Source organism: Leptopilina heterotoma, unplaced genomic scaffold (assembly GCF_015476425.1).
Source record: "Leptopilina heterotoma isolate Lh14 unplaced genomic scaffold, ASM1547642v1 Lhet_42, whole genome shotgun sequence".
NCBI classification, from domain to species: Eukaryota; Metazoa; Arthropoda; class Insecta; order Hymenoptera; family Figitidae; genus Leptopilina; species Leptopilina heterotoma.
In genome coordinates, this window is record NW_025111078.1 from 1,497,568 (window position 1) to 1,516,314 (window position 18,747).

General features: G+C 21.2%; 1 protein-coding gene across 2 annotated transcripts in view; it reads left to right on the forward strand.

The window, feature by feature from the left end:
* LOC122506557 overlaps nucleotides 1-18,747 on the forward strand; it is a 66,514-nt gene that overhangs the window by 4,884 nt on the left and 42,883 nt on the right. Inside the window, exon 1 of one of the 2 annotated variants that reach the window (XM_043618815.1) lies at nucleotides 15,697-15,832. The exons of the other annotated variant lie outside the window; for it this stretch is intronic. Coding sequence (XP_043474750.1) covers nucleotides 15,824-15,832 — 9 coding nt within the window. The 5' untranslated portion in view covers nucleotides 15,697-15,823. Of the gene's footprint in view, nucleotides 1-15,696; nucleotides 15,833-18,747 lie in introns of those variants that run through there. 2 annotated transcript variants of the gene reach the window in all.

Here is an 18,747-nt window from a genome sequence, read left to right on the forward strand (position 1 = left end):
TTTACTTAATTCAACTAAAAATTACTTGATTGAAGTGAATATTTACATTGATAACAATAAAGTAATCGTTTAATTAAATGAAAATGATTTTTAATTAAATGGAAATAATTTTTAATTGAACCAAATAAATTTTCTTTGAAACCATAAATATCAATATTTAATGCAAAATTACTATTTAATTGACTTAAAAACAAATTTTTTGGTAGAAATAAATGTTTACTTAATTCAAGTAAAAGTAATTTGATTCAAGTAAATATTTTCTTGATATTAGTAAAATAATCGTTTAATTAAATCAAATAATTTTTAGTTATGATTCAAATAAATTTGTTTTTGAACCAATAATTTCCGTATTTAAGGGCATTTGAACCTTGATGACGTTACACTTTGTGCAAAGCATGTGTGACGTCATCAAGGTTCAAATGCCCTTAAAATAAATAAAAAAATAAAGAAATAAATAAATGATTAAAAAAGTAAATAAAATAAAAAATAAGTTTAAATAAATAAATTAGTTAATTAATTAAGAAATAAGTTTCTATAAATAGACAAATTAAATAAATTGTCTTAAATTAAATTTATTTAGTTAAATTTAATTAAATAAATTAAATTAAATTTTTATTTGGATAAAAGAAAAATAATCATTTTTTTATCAAAAAATAAATTTTTTTTCCCTTGTAAATAATTTTTATTAGTTATTTTATTTATTTAATATTTAATTTCTTTAATTTGTTTAATTTGTTTAATTTGTTTAATTTATTTATTTTATTTAATTTATATAATTTATATAATTTACTTAATTTATTTAATTACTTAATTTTATTTACTTTTCTCGTATTTTCAATCTAATAAATTTGCTGAAACCGATTTTTTTTTAATTTCGTGACGAAACTTTTTATTCTTTATGAAAAGAGTATTAAAGTTCTTTTTTTTATTCAATTAAATTTGAAATATTTCTTCTGTATAGAAATGCTCTCTTTTTTTTTGTATTTATATACATTTACTTTATTTAAAATGTAAATTTACAATTTTAATATTTGAGTGTACATTAGAAAATTAGAAAACGACTGGAAAAGAAAGTCATCAAGAAATGAATATTTAGTAGAATTGAACTTCTTCAGAAAGTTTTTTTTTTCTTTTTTTTTTCTTTCAAATGTACAGTATTTTTCTTCTTTAATGATTTCCTACTCGCACGTTTTGTGCGCACAAATTAATTAATACCGTTGTTTCGTTTCATAAAAGATAAAATTCACACAATATAACTTATATTTGTCTTTAAAATATTTTGCAAATTTAATTATTTTAATTACTTTCACTATTATATTATTAGAATTATTATTTTTATTATTAAACCGTTAATAATAATAATAATAATAACAACAACAACAGCAATATTTATTAATATTTATTTTAATATTCTTAGTAATATTAATATTATTAATAAAATAATTAATATTAAATTGCCAACTGGAAATTTTGAGATTTGCCCAGAGGCCTTGAAAAATATTTATTAATATTCATAATAGAAAAACAATTTTATTAAAAAAAATTTTTAAATTATACTAAACATTTATTATTTTTGTTATAAATAATTTATTTATTTGAATTTAAAGCAATGAATTTTTTTTTTGAACAAATATTTTGAAAAACAAAAATTAGAAGAATATTTTTTGTTTCTAAAATAAATTATGAGTGCATTAAAAAAAAAAAAAAAAAAAAAAAAAACTAAAAATTGCAAAAGTAGAACCTATATAAATATTGTGCGAAGTGTCTATTATGTGCCAAGTGTAAATGTAGGACTTTTATTTTAAAATTCCATTTCCTATGATTTTCTCTCTTGTGGGAGCGGTGTTTGTGTGATGTCTAGGACAGTGGGACACACCTGCTCGGGACTCAGAGCAAGAGAGAGAAAAAAAAGAAAAAAAAGAAAAGAAATAAGGAAACAGAGATAATGTAAAATCGAAAAATAAACCATTACCTACATTCACACTGTTTGTTTTCACAAATAAACATATAAATATTTAACAAGAAGAATAAGTCGATCTTTTTTCTTTTTCTACTATATTTTCAATTTTTTATATCTTATTATCGTATTACAATTTATATTTTCCGAAAGAAGTGATTTTATAAATTTTTCTTTCCCGCCATATTGGATCCGCCATTTTGAATTTTAGGAAAATTAATTCAAATTTTCTATAAACGACCTCGAAAAAAACCCCAAGTATAGTATTAAAGCATTTTTCAAAATTTCCCGAATAAATTCAATTATTATTAAAAATTTTGATGAAATTCTTTGAATACATTCAATTATTTTCAAAAATGTAAAAATTCTTTACTATAAGAATATTCAATTATTTTCAATAATTGAATTCAATAAAATTTTAATAAAACCCCTAGAAAAAATTAAGAACTGAATGAATTCAATTATTTTCAAAAGATTTTGTCAAATTTTCTATAAAAGTTCAATTATTTCCAGTACAATTTTAATTAAATTCCTAGACAAAAGTAAATTATTTTTTATACAATTTTAATAAAATTGCTCGAAAGAATTCAATTACTTTCGAAAATTTCAGTAAAATTCTTAACAGAAAAACAATTATTTCCAAACATTTTAATAAATTTCTCAGCAATTCAATTAAAAAAAAAAAAAAAAAAAAAAAAAAAAAAAAAAAAAAAAAAAAAATCAGGGAATTCAGGGAAAAGTCAGGGATTTTTATTTAAGTAACTGGAAAAAATTGAATTTTTGAGAAGTTACAAATGATTGCAGAAATTCAATTATGTTCAAAAATAAAAAAAAATTTCATAAAAATTCAATTATCTTTAAAAATAATAAAATTCTTCTTCAAATTTCAATTATTTTCAAAAATTTTAATAAAATTCTTTGCAAAATTTCAATTATTTTCAAAAAATTTTTCTCAATTCAATGATTTTCAGTTGATTGCCCCACTATCTTAGAAAAAATTAATTTTGCAATTCCTATTAAATCACCACGTAGGCAAAATTTATTTAAACTCCATTACCATAGGACTGACTACGGAGATAATTCTATTTTTACCAGAATATGTAAGGAGGCTAACGAATGTAGTGATGAATTAGATATTTTTAATAACTCAATATTAATATTTAAGGCATCGTTACGTAAACTTATTCTCACATATGATTATGATGCTGCAGCCTAGCACTATTGTTGTTCTTATATTTCAATAATTACTAGTACATCTGTACGAAAGGGCATTTATTTTTTGTAAGCCCGTTTATTACTTAAATAAATAAATAAATTTTCAATATCTACAGTTTTAATAAAATTTTTCAAAAGAATTCAATTATTTAAAAAAAAAATTTTGATAAAATTCTAAGCAAACTTCACAATAATTCAATTATTTTCATAAATAATAACATTTTTTACAAAAATTCAATTATCTTCATAAATAATAACATTTTTTACAAAAATTCAATTATTTTCATAAATAATAAAATTCATCATAGAATTTCAATTATTTTTAATACAATTTTAATTGAATTCCTGGAAAAATTTAATTATTCTTGAAAATTTTATTAAAATTTCTCGAAAAATTCAAGTTTGTTGATAAAATTCTTTGTGATAATTTAGTTTCGAAAAACATTCATTTATTCAATAAATTATTTATTTTTGTATTTAAATAATTGAATTCTTGTAGAATTTTCCAATAAAAATTGATTTTCATTTCATGAAAATGAATTTCAGTTAAAATTTGAGATAATAATTGAATATTAAAAGCATTATAGCATGAATTTTTAAAAAAACATAATTGAATGCTTTCGAAGAATTTTAACAAAATTTTTGAAAATAGTGACATTTTTCGAAGAATTTACTTAAAATTATTGTATTAAAAATAATTGAAATCCTGTGAAGAATTTTATTAATTTATGAAAGTAATTGAATTCTTGCAATGAATTTTTTCAATTTTTTTTTTAAATAATTGAAATAATGTAAAGAATCTTATTATTTATGAAAATAATTGAATTCCTGCATCGAATTTTATTACATTTTTTTAAATAATGGAATTCTTTTGAGAACTTTTATCAAAAAAGTAGATTGTGAAAATATTTGAATTTCAACAAAGAATTTCATTATATTCGTGAAATGTAATTAAATTCTTACAAAAAAATTCAGAGAATAATTCCATTTTTCTAGGAATTCACTTTAAATTGTATTATAAATAATTGAAATCCTCAGAAAATATTTATAATTTATGAAAATAATAGATTTCTTACAACGAATTTTATCAATTTTTTTTTAAATAATTGAATTCATGTGGAAAATTTTATTACTTGTAAAAAAATTGAATTTATGCAACGAATTTTATTACAATTTATTTAAATAATTATATTCTTTTGAAAACTTGTATTAAAAATGTAAATTTTGAAAATTTTTGAATTTCTACGAAGAATGAAAATTTTGTCTGGAAATCAGGGAAAAGTTAGGGAAAAATAAAATTAAATATTTGTGGCAACCCTGAAGAATTCAATTATTTTCATAAATAATAAAATTTTTCGCAAGAATTCAATTATTTTCATAAATAATAAAATTATTCGCAAGAATTAAAATTATTTTCATAAATAATAAAATTCTTCGCAAGAATTAAATTATTTTTATAAATAATAAATAATTCTTCGCAATAAATCAATTATTTTCATAAATAATAAAATTCTTCGCAAGAATTCAATTATTTTCATAAATAATAAAATTGTTCGCAAGAATTCAATTATTTTTATACCTAATAAAATTTTTTTTTCTGAAATTCAAATAACTTAGAAATTTTTGCTTTTATTGAGTATGGCAAACGTTGTAATTATACTTTTTCGTTGTTTTACGTTTTTAAAATGTGATTAAATTTAATGTATTTAAATTCAATTGAATTAAAATAGAATTAAGTTAAATTAAAAATATTTAAATTCAATTGAATGAAAATAGAATGAAATAAAATTAAATTATGAAATTAAAATGGAGAAGATGAGAAAAAAAAACAGAAACGGTGTATAATAAGGAGTAGGTAGGGGGGATAGATGTTAGTATAAAAATCCAATTCTATATCGAGTGGTTGAACCTGAGAATCCGGTCCTGGCCAGATAAGAGGCAGGTGGCAATATGAACTCAGCACGTGACTCCACTGCACTTGCATATATCTAATATCCGACCGCACTGCCTACGCCTTTTTCTCCAGTCCGCACGCATTATAGGGGGACCAGGATCATCATCGGTCCTATATACGAGCGGAAAGGGCAATCGTCGCTAGAATACGTAGATTATTGCGCGGTGGAAACGGATTCACGGACTGCTGAATGCAAAAAGTATAAAGGGCACATTTATTATATTGCTCTACTTTGAATCCTCCGCGAAGGCTATATATTCAATCCACAAAATTATTTTTGTCTTTAAACTTCAGTTGGAACTTTTCTTTTTTTACTTTACTTTCACCATTAGTTTAGAGCGAATTTGAATTTCCCGCCATTGTAATTACTCGACAGATGGCGACAGTGTTCTTTACTCGTAAATGATGAAAACGATGAACATGAAATAAAGTGAATATGGGGTTTATGTGGTTGTTTTAATTAAATTAATTAAAATTAATCATTAGGCGTCTTAGTTAGAAAATTAAAAAAAAAAAAAAATTTAAAATTTAAAATTTATTTATTTTTAGTTAAGCGTTTGAGGAAGAATCCAATAAACAAACGGAAGAAAAGTTAGTTGAAAACATTTAATTTAAATATATTCCGCTAAAAATTAATAATTCATGCGGTTATTAATTTCAGCTTTGTGTATAAGTGGAAAAAGTTCGCTTTAGACAGACAACTTTTCAGGAACTCTTGTTTATATTTAGATTCAATGATAGAATAAAGTTTCAGTATTTGTTAAAGAAGTTTTCGAAGGTCTTTTGTCAATTTTTTTTTGTATTAGTGGTAGAAGGCGGTTTTAGTCAGACTTTTAAACTTGAGAAGTAAACCTCTAAAGTTCATTTCATTGAGACAATGGTGTTTATTGCTTTCTTTGTATTCTTTTAGTGTATCGAAAGCAGCTGAATTTTTTTCCAATGAGTAGTGAAACCTATTTTTGGTCAGACAATTATTTTTTTGCTTAAAATTTTTTTTTTTTTTTTTTCAATCTTAAATTTTTTTCGTGTCAGTGTTGAATTTCGGTTTAAGTTATTTTTTTTTTTTTTGAAATTTGTTTTTGCTTTAGTAGAAAATGGTCAGTTTTAGTCAGACACATGATTTTTTTGTAAATTCTAGTAGAAAATGGCAGTTTTGGCCAGACAATCAAATTTTCTGCTTTTTTGATGGCAGTAGTAAAACACTGCTTTAGTGAGACGGAGATTTTTTGTTTTTTAGTGGAAAAGGACAATCTAGATCAGACAATTCAGTCAATTTCTTACTTTTTTGATACCAGTAGTAAAACACTGTCCCAGTCGGACAAGTTTTTTTTTCTTTTTTAATTTTTAGCATTTTGCTTTACTAGTAGTTAAAGGATGTTTCAGTAAGACAAATTTATAAATTTTTAGCTTTTTATCAATAGTAGTAAAAGGTTGTTTCAGTCAGACAAGTTTATAAATTTTATATCTTTTGATACCAGTAGTTAAAGAATGTTTGAGTCAGAAGATTATATACTTTTCTGCTTTTTGGTTTCAGTAGAAAAAAGTTGTTTCAGTCAGACAATTTTATTGTTTTATTCTTTTTTGATACTAGTCATAAAAGGTTGATAAAGTCAGAAAATTTTATATTTTTTTGATATTAGTAGTAAAAGGTTGTTTCAGTCAGACAATTTTATAATTTTTTTTTTGCTTCTTGTAGAAAATGGTTGCTTTTTGGAATTTCACGTTTTCTTAAACTAGTAGTAACAGATTGTATTAGTCAGACAATTTTTTTAAAAAAATTTTTTGCTTTTTTGATACAAGTAGATAAAGGTTGTTTCAATCAGACAAGTTTATAAATTTTTTGGTTTTTGTTACTAGTAGTAAAAGGTTGTATCAGTCAGACAATTTTTTTGCTTTTTCAATATTAGTAGTCAAAGGTTGTTTCAGTCAGACAAGTTTATAAATTTTTTGCTTTTCGATATAAGTAGTAAGATGTTCTTTGAGTGAGATAATTTTATGAATTTCATGCTTTTTGGTATTAGTAGTAACAAGTAGTTTTAGTCAGACAATTTTTTACGTTAAATAAAATTTATATCGCAAGTGATTTTTATATAAAAATAGTTTTATCGAATACGATCAAAAACTAATTTTTAATTTTAATTATTACTCTCAAGTTCCCACGATTTTTATCTAATAATCAAATAATTATCATCGTAAGATGATAATTATTTGATTATGATTATTATTTTGATTATTATTTGATTTGATTATTAGATAAATATTATTGTTTTTTTAAATTGTTTTACTTTTAATTTCATTATTATTTTTTATTTTTATTTATTATCAAAAAAATGAAAAAAAGGTCAAATTTCTTTAAAAAATTCGTAATATTCGTAATATTTGTAATAATCTATTCGAGAATTGAAAATATAAAAATATTATAAAAATACGAAGAGTGCATAAACATATATAAGTGTATGTAAGGCAATATATAAATGAAACTTCCTGAGGTGCGTGTTGTATATACATTCATACATAGAATCTCGCTGTTGGTCACCAGAGACCTCTCTAGCAAGCAATGTAGTTTCATTCGCGGTGAGTCTAGACTCGAAGTACACTGGCCACTGAAACCAGGATAGTAGATAGTTGAATCGGTGACCTCCGAGAACGCGGGAGTAGAACGTGTACACTCTTCAACTGTGCCAGCTTGCAATGTGCGACGATTTAATTTTTGTTTCTTCTTTTTTTTTTGTTTTTTTTTCGTTTCTACTGTGTCTTCCCCTCTCGTAAAAACAAATAAACACGCGTTTCATTAAAGGACAACACTCAAATATATTGGATAATTTATTTTGAATAAGGTAATCTTCAACAAAAAAAAATTTAATTTTTTAATACACACACACAATTAGCGGGTCAAATGTAGGCGGGTTTGGATTGTGCAAGACTAAATTAGAACACTAGTTTCTTCTCCTCATTACTATTCTTCACTATTATTCTTCTTTTTTTTTTGCTTTGCTCTTTTTGTTCGCTTATTGACGCAATTTTAACTGTTTTTTTTATTTTTTCGTTTTTTTCTTCGTTCTCGCATGTTCTCGATAATAATGTGGTAAAAAAATTATCAACTATTAGGCAAATTTTTCTTATTCGCAGAATTTTTTTTTTTTTTTTTTTTTGACATGACTGAAAGAATTATTTTTGGGGATATTTATTCATTCTGTCATTATAAATATATTTTATTTACAACAATTATAAAACTTATAATAATAATAATTCAGTTTATTCTAATTCGTCAGATTTTTTTTTTTTTTTTTTTTGACATGACTGAAAGAATTATTTTTGGGGAAATTTATTCATTCTGCTATTATAAATATTATATTTTAATTATAAAAATTATGAAAATTATAATAATAATAATAATAAAAATTCAGTTTATTCTGATTCGTCAATTTTTTTTTTTTTTTTTGAAAGGGAAAATCTTAAAAAAAAACCTTTTAATTATAATAATAACAATTATAATTACAATAATAATAATTCATTTTATTCTCTTATGTAGAATGTTTTTATTTTTAAGGGGGAAAATCTAAAAAAAATTTATACTAAGATTTCCCGCCTCAAAAAAAAAAAAAAAAAAAAGTGTGGAAAATCTTAAAAAATCTACAAATTTAAAAAAAATTTTCTTGTGTTTAGTTTCTATTTCCTAGTTCCGAACTAAATTTTCAAATTTTCGTCAAAATATTCAAATATCAGAATTTAAAAAATTTTTTAAATTAAAAAAAAATTTTTATTTTAATTAATTTTCGAACATTATATGTAAAAATAGTAAAAAACAAAATAATAAAAGTAAGTAATAATAAAATTGAAGAGGAATTTATTTCTACATTCTATTGCGGATCTTATTTTCCACGATTGAATATTATTGCGATTTGAAATATTATTTTCCTGGTATTTTTGCGACTCTAGTTTTCATATAAAGAATATGGGAAGAATTTTGCTTGAAATTTTATTGCGAATTGTTTCTAATTTATATATGGCTTCAAAGTAAACTATATATATAATTGTTGTATAAAACAACTGGTTTTATACAGTCTTATCAAAAAATTACAATTTAAGCTGATAATCAGCGCGTTAAAATAAATTTTCTTGCGCTTTACCACGCTAATTTATTAAGTAAAAGAAGGCCGCTATATTATACAGAAATTCTTCTGTGTACATTGAATTCTTTTTTCAAATATCAATTTAATGATTAAATTCTTGGTACTATTTATTTATTTCTCTGATTTTTTTTATTTTTTAGTGTAGACTAAATTTTTTTCAACTTAATTTTTAAACTAAAAATTTTTTATACAGACATTTTTTTTTAATATTAAAAATTGTATAAATAACTAATAAAACAAAATTTGTTTAAATTTTTTATTTTTATAAATATTATTATTTTATTATTTTTTAAAATTATTTTTATTATTGTAAAACATTTTATAGACAATTTGATAAATAATGAAAAAATTGTAATATTTAATAGGAATTAAATTTTTTTTAAATGTCTAAATTATTATTATTTAGAGAAAATTATTTAGGAAGAAAATTTTTTTTAAAAGCTATTTGGAAAACAAATTTTTTTTTAAATTATTTAGAAAGACATTTTTTTTAAAGCTATTTGGAAAAATTTTTTTTTTATTTAGAAAACGTAGAGAAAAGTGAAAAAATGGATTTTGAAAATTTTTCGGTAAAACAATGCTTTCATAATGAAGGAGAGCAATAAATCAATTATTGAGAAAGGTATTTCGTAAAATAAGAAATAATAAAAAAAAGGTTCTAGTCTTCAATTTTTAACAGTATTTTCTTTTTCTATTTTCTCGACAAAAAAAGAAAGTTTTATAGAGAGAATAAGATAAATATAAGAAAAACTCGTAAAGAAATTAGAGTGTTCATAAAAAATAATAGAGGTGATTTCTATATTTAAAAATGAAGAAATCAATCTATCATTTTTTTATCACGTAATGAATTCTCGTTTTTCAACTAAAAAAATAAGGAAAATGGGTTTTTCTCAAAACAAAAAAAGCGTTTGAAAAAAATTTTGTCTCATATAAATTTGTGAATACAAATATTATTATTATTAATAATTAAAAAAAAAATTATTACCTATTATTATTAATTTTAATTACTATTATTATTATTATTATTATTAATATATATATTAATTATTCTCTCTTCCTATTAAATAAAAAAATTTCGACGCCGCCACAGAGACAGAATTTTTTAAGACCCCCCCCCCAAGGGGCCTTTAGATTACGTCCATTACGTTTCTTAAAAAATTAGGTCAAATTTGAACTATATTTTGATTTTCAGGTGAAACAGAGGCCCAAAAAAGGTCAAATTTGATCTATTTTTTTTTAAATATTTAATATTTTAAATTATTTAACATTTTGGAAAAATATTACATTAACAGAAAAAAATATATTAAAAAATTAGATTAATAGAAAAAATTATAATAGTAAAAAATGAGATTAATAAAATAATTAAAATAGAAAAAAAATTAGATAATTAAAAAAAATGAAAATAGACAAAATTTATTGCAAAGAATGTACTTTTCTTATATTAAAATATTTTCTATGAAGAGAAGAAAATTATGCGCGCGAATAGTTTGATTAATGTTCACACTTATAACGGATAAAAATTGTATTTTTTTATTGATAGGTTTTTAATCGATTCATTGATTATTATTATTATTATTATTATTATTGATTGAGCTTGGCCTGTATACGTAACATTCTGGTTATTCAACCTTGATTTTACGCGAGTACATTTTATCATCGTCCGAGCGTAGCGCATTATTATATATATAGTAAAAGTGAATTTACAATAATAATTTGCAGAGAGAATGCAAATTTTCAACTATTTTTACGTTCACGAAATTTTTTTTAAATTTAAAACAATTCGTTTTTTTGTAAAAAGTATTTTTCGTTAAAAAAGGAATGAAAAATAAATAAATATTCATTTAATATTATTATTTATTAATTAATTTATTAATAAAAAACAAAAAAAAATGAGATTTTTTTTTTAATATTAATTTAATATTATTATTTATTAATTAATTTATTAATTATAAAATTTGAAAAAGTGTAAAGTTTTGGAATGTGACGAAGATTAATAGGGAAAATATTAAAATTTTTGAACAGGGAATTTTTTATACTCTCACAATTATGGAACGCGATGTGAAAATGAATAAATTACTGTCAACGTGGTAATGAAGTCACAGGTCAAAATTGAAATTTTCAGTATTCATATATTATACTGCTATCCGAATAAAAAGGCTATCAATTTTGATTGGGCATATTAGAAAAAAAAATTGTCATTGAAAGATAATTTTTCCATAGTTGACGTGTGAAAATATTCTTATCATCTAGAAGGAATTCTGTAAATCTTTTTTTAAAAAAATTAATTTTTATTATATAGTTGAAAAAGAATTTTTATTTAGTCACAAAGAAAACGCAAATTTTTTCTTTAAAACAAATAAATATTAATAAAAATTAAAAATATTAATAAACAATAAAGTATATTAAATTAAAAGTAAAAAAATGAAATGTTTCTTGTAAAAAAAATTTAGAATATGAAAGAAATTTTAAAAAACAATTAAAAAAATAAAAAATTTTTTTTTTTTTAAATTGAGAATTAAAAATTCTTAGTGAAAAATATTAATAAACAATAAAGTATATTAAATTTAAAGTAAAAAATAAGAAATGTTTCTTGTAAACAAAATTAATATGAAAAAAATTTTTAAAAACAATTAAAAAAATAAAAAAAATTTTTTTTTTAAATTGAGAATTAAAAATTCTTAGTGAAAAATATTAATAAACAATAAAGTATATTAAATTAAAAGTAAAAATAAGAAATGTTTCTTGTAAACAAAATTAATATGAAAAAAATTTTTAAAAACAATTAAAAAAATAAAAAAAATTTTTTTTTTAAATTGAGAATTAAACATTTTTAGTGAAAAATATTAATAAACAATAAAGTATATTAAATTAAAAGTAAAAAATGAAATGTTTCTTGTAAAAAAAATTTAGAATATAAAAAAAATTTTAAAAAACAATTAAAAAAATAAAAATTTTTTTTTTTTTTTTTAAATTGAGAATTAAAAATTCTTAGTGAAAAATATTAATAAACAATAAAGTATATTAAATTTAAAGTAAAAAATAAGAAATGTTTCTTGTAAACAAAATTAATATGAAAAAAATTTTTAAAAACAATTAAAAAAATAAAAAAATTTTTTTTTTTTAAATTGAGAATTAAAAATTCTTAGTGAAAAATATTAATAAACAATAAAGTATATTAAATTAAAAGTAAAAAATAAGAAATGTTTCTTGTAAACAAAATTAATATGAAAAAAATTTTTAAAAACAATTAAAAAAATAAAAAAATTTTTTTTTTTAAATTGAGAATTAAACATTTTTAGTGAAAAATATTAATAAACAATAAAGTATATTAAATTAAAAGTAAAAAATAAGAAATGTTTCTTGTAAAAAAATTAAGAGGATGAAAAAAGTTTTAAAAAACAATTAAAAAAACAATTAAAAAAAAAATTTTTTTTAAATTGAGAATTAAAGATTCTTAGTGAAAAATATTAATAAACTATACAGTAAATAATTAATAAATAATATTTGCTAAATAATATTAAAAGAAAAAAATGTTTTTTTTTGTAAAAATGAATTCAATTTAAGAAAAATAATTGTTTTTTAAAGAACTGATTTTATCTCGTGAACTTGTTTTTTTTCTAAATGGTTATTCATTTATGAATTTTTGATGCACCTTCTTAATGCACCTGTCAAGATGTTTAGAGCACTCGGGATTATGATCGAGATATAAATGAAAGTTGAGGAAAGAAAATAACAGCGAGAAATCCATATAGAAAACTAGTCGACTCGATCATTTTTGATCCTACTTTTCTCGAAAGATAATAATCTATAATGTATAGTGTTGACGACTATATATACATTTGATAAAGTGAAAGAATTTCTACACACGTGTCTATGTCACTATATTATTAAAATCTTTATACGGAATTTTTTTTCCAACATATCCGAAAATTTTTTTTTTATTTTTTAAAATAATTAATTTTTAGTTACACTTTACTTTAATTTATATTAATTTTTATTTTTTAATTAATTTATATTTTTTAATTAATTTTTTTTTAATTTTTAGTTACTTTACTTTATTTTTTTATTAATTTTTATTTTTTTTAATCATTTTTTTATTAATTTTTAATTATTTTATTTATTTTTATTAAAAAATTTATGAAAAAATTTTTTTAAAAGTGTTTCATAACAGTTTCTTAAAAAAAAATAATAACTATAGTTTTCAAAGACAAATAGACTATATTTTCAACAAAACACATTTTATTAGAACTTTTTTGCACAATCATAAATTATAATGAGACGGACAACAAAATATTCACGAAGGAATCTTTTTAAAGTAATAATGATAACTGCGAAATGATTTTTTTTCGTAACAGAAAAAGAAATTGTATTATATTTGAATTTTAATAGATAAAATATACAGTGTGTAATAATAATATTGTGAAATATCATTATTGTTAATTATTATTATTATTAATATTTTTATTATTACTATTAATATTTTTTATAATTATCAGTATAATTATAATTATAATTATACTGATAATTATAATTATAATTATCAGTATAATTATATAATTATAATTATCAGTATAATTGTAATAACAATTATAACTTATTAATGAAAAATAGTATTAAAAAAAATTTGTTAAAACGTTTAAAAAAAATAATAGGATTCTAACTTTAAATTCACTAAAAAAAAAAATATTTTACTGAAAGAATATTATTTTTATTTAAGGAAAAAAAAATGCTATCACTATTTTGTCGTCTTTAATACATTTTTTTGTTATCAAAGTTTTAGTTATGCCTATTAAGAACCTAGCGTATTGTGATAAACGAGTGCAAACAAAAGGTAGACTTTAATACACAACTACTGAATTTCATTAAAAATTTTTTTCTATTCTGGTCTCGAGAAAGATAAATTCTTTTTGGTTTTTTTTTAATGAATTACGTATTAAGGTTAATTTTTTCGGTCGGAATAAATTTAAATGTTTGATTAATACAAGCATTTATCAATCTACATTAATATAGACGAAGTGGAAAATTTATGTATATTAAAGTGAATTAATATTTTTTCTCTATAATCAAAGTTTAAATTTTCAAAAATAGTTCATCACATTTTTTCTTTTCTATTTTTGCCTGAAAAATAAATTATTAATTTATTAATTATTATTTATTTTTAATTAATTATTATTTATTATTAATTTATTACTTTATTATAATTAAGTAATAAATAGATAGATAAATAAAATGAATAAATTAAAAATAATAATAAATAGTATTTAGATTTATTGGTTAGATTTAGTCTAGTGGTTAGCATTCTTGACTTGTGCTTTAATCAGTTGGGGTTCGATTCCCAGCAGAGTTGAATTTTTCTGCGATAGAAAGCGTATAGTAGTTTATTTATTTAATTATTACATTTAATAATAATAAGTAATAAATAGTATATTGTTATTATTATTATTTATTATTATTATTAATGTATTATATTATTATAATTATTATATTATTGTTATATTTTTTCAAAGTTTTAATTTTCAATAATAATATGGAATTAAATGAATAATGTAAATAAAAAATGAATATAAATAAATAGTAATTTTTAAAAATATTTTACATATTGGTAGAACATTTTTTAGTTTCGTAAAATAATTTACCTTATATAAATTATGTCCAAAGAAAACAAAACGTAAAATTCAAATCTAAATAATCAGAATAAAAAAGCGGAGATATTTTCATAAGAGAGAAAAAATGTGTTAAAAGCATAAGTCAATAGACCGCTCCTAAATATTTTCGAGTCGTCTCCTAAGGCGACTTTTTTATTTTCATTCGTAAGTTTTGTATTTATCTTAAACAATTGAATTTTGATTTCCTAAATTTTATTTGCATGTAGAGTGACTACATACTTCTAATAATAATTTTAAAAAAACATTTTTGTAAAAAAAACTCTAAAATATTTGTTAGGTAACTGAAATTAAACATAACAAAAATAATCGTCAATTTATTTAAATATTACATTCAACTTGTTAAATTTATCAAAGCAAAATGAATTTTACATAGTCTCGTTTACGAGTAACGACTCCTTGGCCACCTGTCGGCAGTTTTTTTGGCGCGAAATTCAAATTTCCCAGCGAAGCAAAATAAAAGAAGCAAGAAAAATTTAATTTTTTTTTCTAATAATAAAAAATTTAATAACAAATGTTACTAGAAATGAGACTGTCTGACTAAAACTAAGCTTTTTCTACTTAAAGTTAAAAAGAAAGAAATTTTGAAAATGTAAGTAAAAGTGACTTTTTCTACTTATGAAACTAATTCTATTAAAATTTAGATTAATTGGGGAAAATTGACTATTTTTATTGTTGGGGTAAATGTAAGGCACTAAGAAAAACTAGAAATTATAAAAGTGTACGAGAAATTAATTTTAATATTCATTTCTACAAAACATTTATATTTTCTTTTAGAAAGAGAGAGACAAAACTAAATAATTTGTTGACATTTCTTATAAATATATACAATTAGTTGAATTTTGTCTATTGTGAGTGAGTGACGTGCGGGGTATCGGATTAAAAGCCTGTAACGAATAAAATGTCTGATGTAAGTTCAATTAAACTTTTTCAAAAAAAATTAATTTCAAAATTTAATTATTTATTGAATAATTGAATGTTTGTTAAAATTGAATTCTCATAAAGAATTTTATCAACAAAATTTTTAAATAATTGAATTCTTTCTACGATTTTGAATGAAATTTTTAAGAATAATTACATTTTTCGAGAAATTCGATTAAAATTTCATTAAAAATAATAATTGAAAATTCTGCAATGAGTTTTATTATTTATATAAAAATAATTGAATTGTTGTGAAGAATTTTATAAAAAAAAAGTTTCTCAAACAATTGATTTTTTTCGAAAAAATTTATGCAAATTCTATATTTTAAATAATTAAATTTCCTGTGAAATTTTTATTTTTGGAAAATAATTGAATGTTTGTGTAAGAAAATTAAAAAAAAATTTTGTTTAATAATTGAATTGTTTTGGAAAATTTTATTAAAACAAGAATATTGCAAATCATTGAATTAAGAAAAATTATTGAAAATATTTGTAATTTTGCCATGAATTATTATTTATTAAAATTTTTGAAAATAGTTGAATTCAATTATTTTTAAAAGTAATAAATCTTTTTAAAAGTAATAAATCTTTTTAAAAATAATTGAATTCTTTTGACGATTGAATTCTTTTATCAAAAAAAAAAAATAGAGTTTCTAAATAAGAATTTTATTATCTACAAAAATAATTGAATGCCTGTGAAAATTTTATTATTTACGAAAATAATTGAATTCTTGCGGAGAAATTTATGAAAAAATTTTTAAATAATTGAATTTCTTTTTGGAAAATTTTATTAAAATAAAATAAAAAAAGTTAAAAATTTTTTTTTTTATTTTTTTAATGATATTGAAAATTATTGATGTGAGGAAAATTTTGAAAATACAAAATTGAGTAAAATATATAAAATAAATTTATTTCGTGTAGGAAAAGTAAATAAAAAAAATTGAATAGATTCAAAAAGAAAAATAACTGTTAGTGCAGATTTTCTTAGCAAATATATAAGAAAAAGAAAAAATTCACATGAGAATATTTAACCGCAATATAATCCGTAAACAATGCAATACACTATAATAGATTTTTATTCTTTTCTTAAAGAAAAAGAAAATGGCCAGATGGCTTGTGGAGAATGCATCCGTTATGCGTGTAATATAAGTGAATAAATCCTTGGTGGAATGAGATTGTCTTTAATGACAGTAGATGTACCGCATCAGTATGCAGTTGAGCAGCAAGAGAAAGAGAGAGAGAGAGAAAAAAAGTCGCGTAGCTAGAAAGATGAACCCGGTCATTATACTCAAAGTTCTTTCTTAAACCGAGTGGGTGGCTTGAATTAGTGAGAATTACGCTTTAATAGAATATTAAATTAATGCACTGAGCTTATCTTACGACAGTATCATCCGGCTCTGCAAGAGACTTACGCGTTTCTATATACAATGTAATAACTTTTTTTTTCTTTTTTTTTTCCTCTTTTTTTTCAGTGCCATTTTTTTCATCATTGTTGTCAAGATTGTCATTTATAACAAAACTTTGTTGGTATTTTAACTGTGCAATCGTCCATAATCTTTACTTGGTAAATTTTCTCATTTTTCTCATCCCATAAAAGAAGTTATTTGTTTTCTTTTCCATTACACTTTAAAGGCAAATTAACAAACAGTCTTTGTACGACATTCCCGCTTTCTTTATTTTTTTTCCCCTCTAGACAGTTTCTTCATAATCGTAAAATTTTTAGTCTTATGCTGAGAAACGTATTTTTTTTTTAAATTAGACGTAACTTTTGACATTTATACGTCTCACAAATTGACCATTTTTTATTCACTTTTACTTTTTCTACTTCTCCTTTTTTTTCGATAGAACAAAACTGGTTTTTAAATATTTTAATTACACAAAAAGGGGAAAATGAATTTTGAACATTTTTGAATTTCGCGCCTAAAAGTTCTTTGGCTCGCCGCCTAGATGGCATGAAAATTCTCTCGCAAACGACATAGAGCCGCTGGTGATATAAAATAGTTTCCTCTCAGTTAGAAAATAAACGAAAATAAAATAAAAATAATTTAAAACCAATTCGATTAAAAATAATTTCTAAATATTTGTAGAAACTATTCTGAATTCGAATTTTCGTAATTAATTTTCCTTTTTTTTTAGTTACAAATTTTTTTATTTTTCTTAATTTTTTTTTAAATTTTTAATTGTATTGTAATAATTGAAAAAATGATTTCTATTTGTAGAAAATATTTTGAATTCAAATTTTCGTAATTTTAAATTTTATATTATACACTTTTTTTTAGTTTAATTAGAAATTTTTAATTGGCTTAAGGGGTCTATCTTTTTGATTTAATTAATTATATTGTAATCGCCCCGCCGATGCGATGCAATGACAACATTGGAGAAATAAATCAACTCGAGCATTCTTTACAACATTATCTGACCCACAAATAATTAGTGGCGTTCAAACATCCTCCTTTCAATAATAATGAGTCTTTGATTAAACTTTTACTAAATCATTAATTAATTACCAACCCGGACAAATAGTTGTAAAACTACTTTCTCCATTGTCGCTGCTTAACGTAGCTTATAAATTATATTGATGATAAAATTATTGTTTTAAAAATAGCTCCATTTTTATCAAAAAAAAAAAAATTTTCTTCAAAAGTGTTAGTATTTTATTTAAACATTTAATATTTATTTAAATTTTTTAGTTAGTTCTTTATGTCACGTGGAAAGAAAACGGTTTCTTCCTTTCTTTTTCGGACTTGAATTAAAAATTCTGCGCGCGCAGTCAGGGGAAAGTAGTGGGGGGGAAGTGTCATTGACCAATAGCGGTCCGCTTCGCCCCTCTCGTTCAATTGCGCGCGCATCACTCTTTTATTTATTTTTTTTTTCAGTGACGAAAATTTGTTTCTTCGCCTTAAA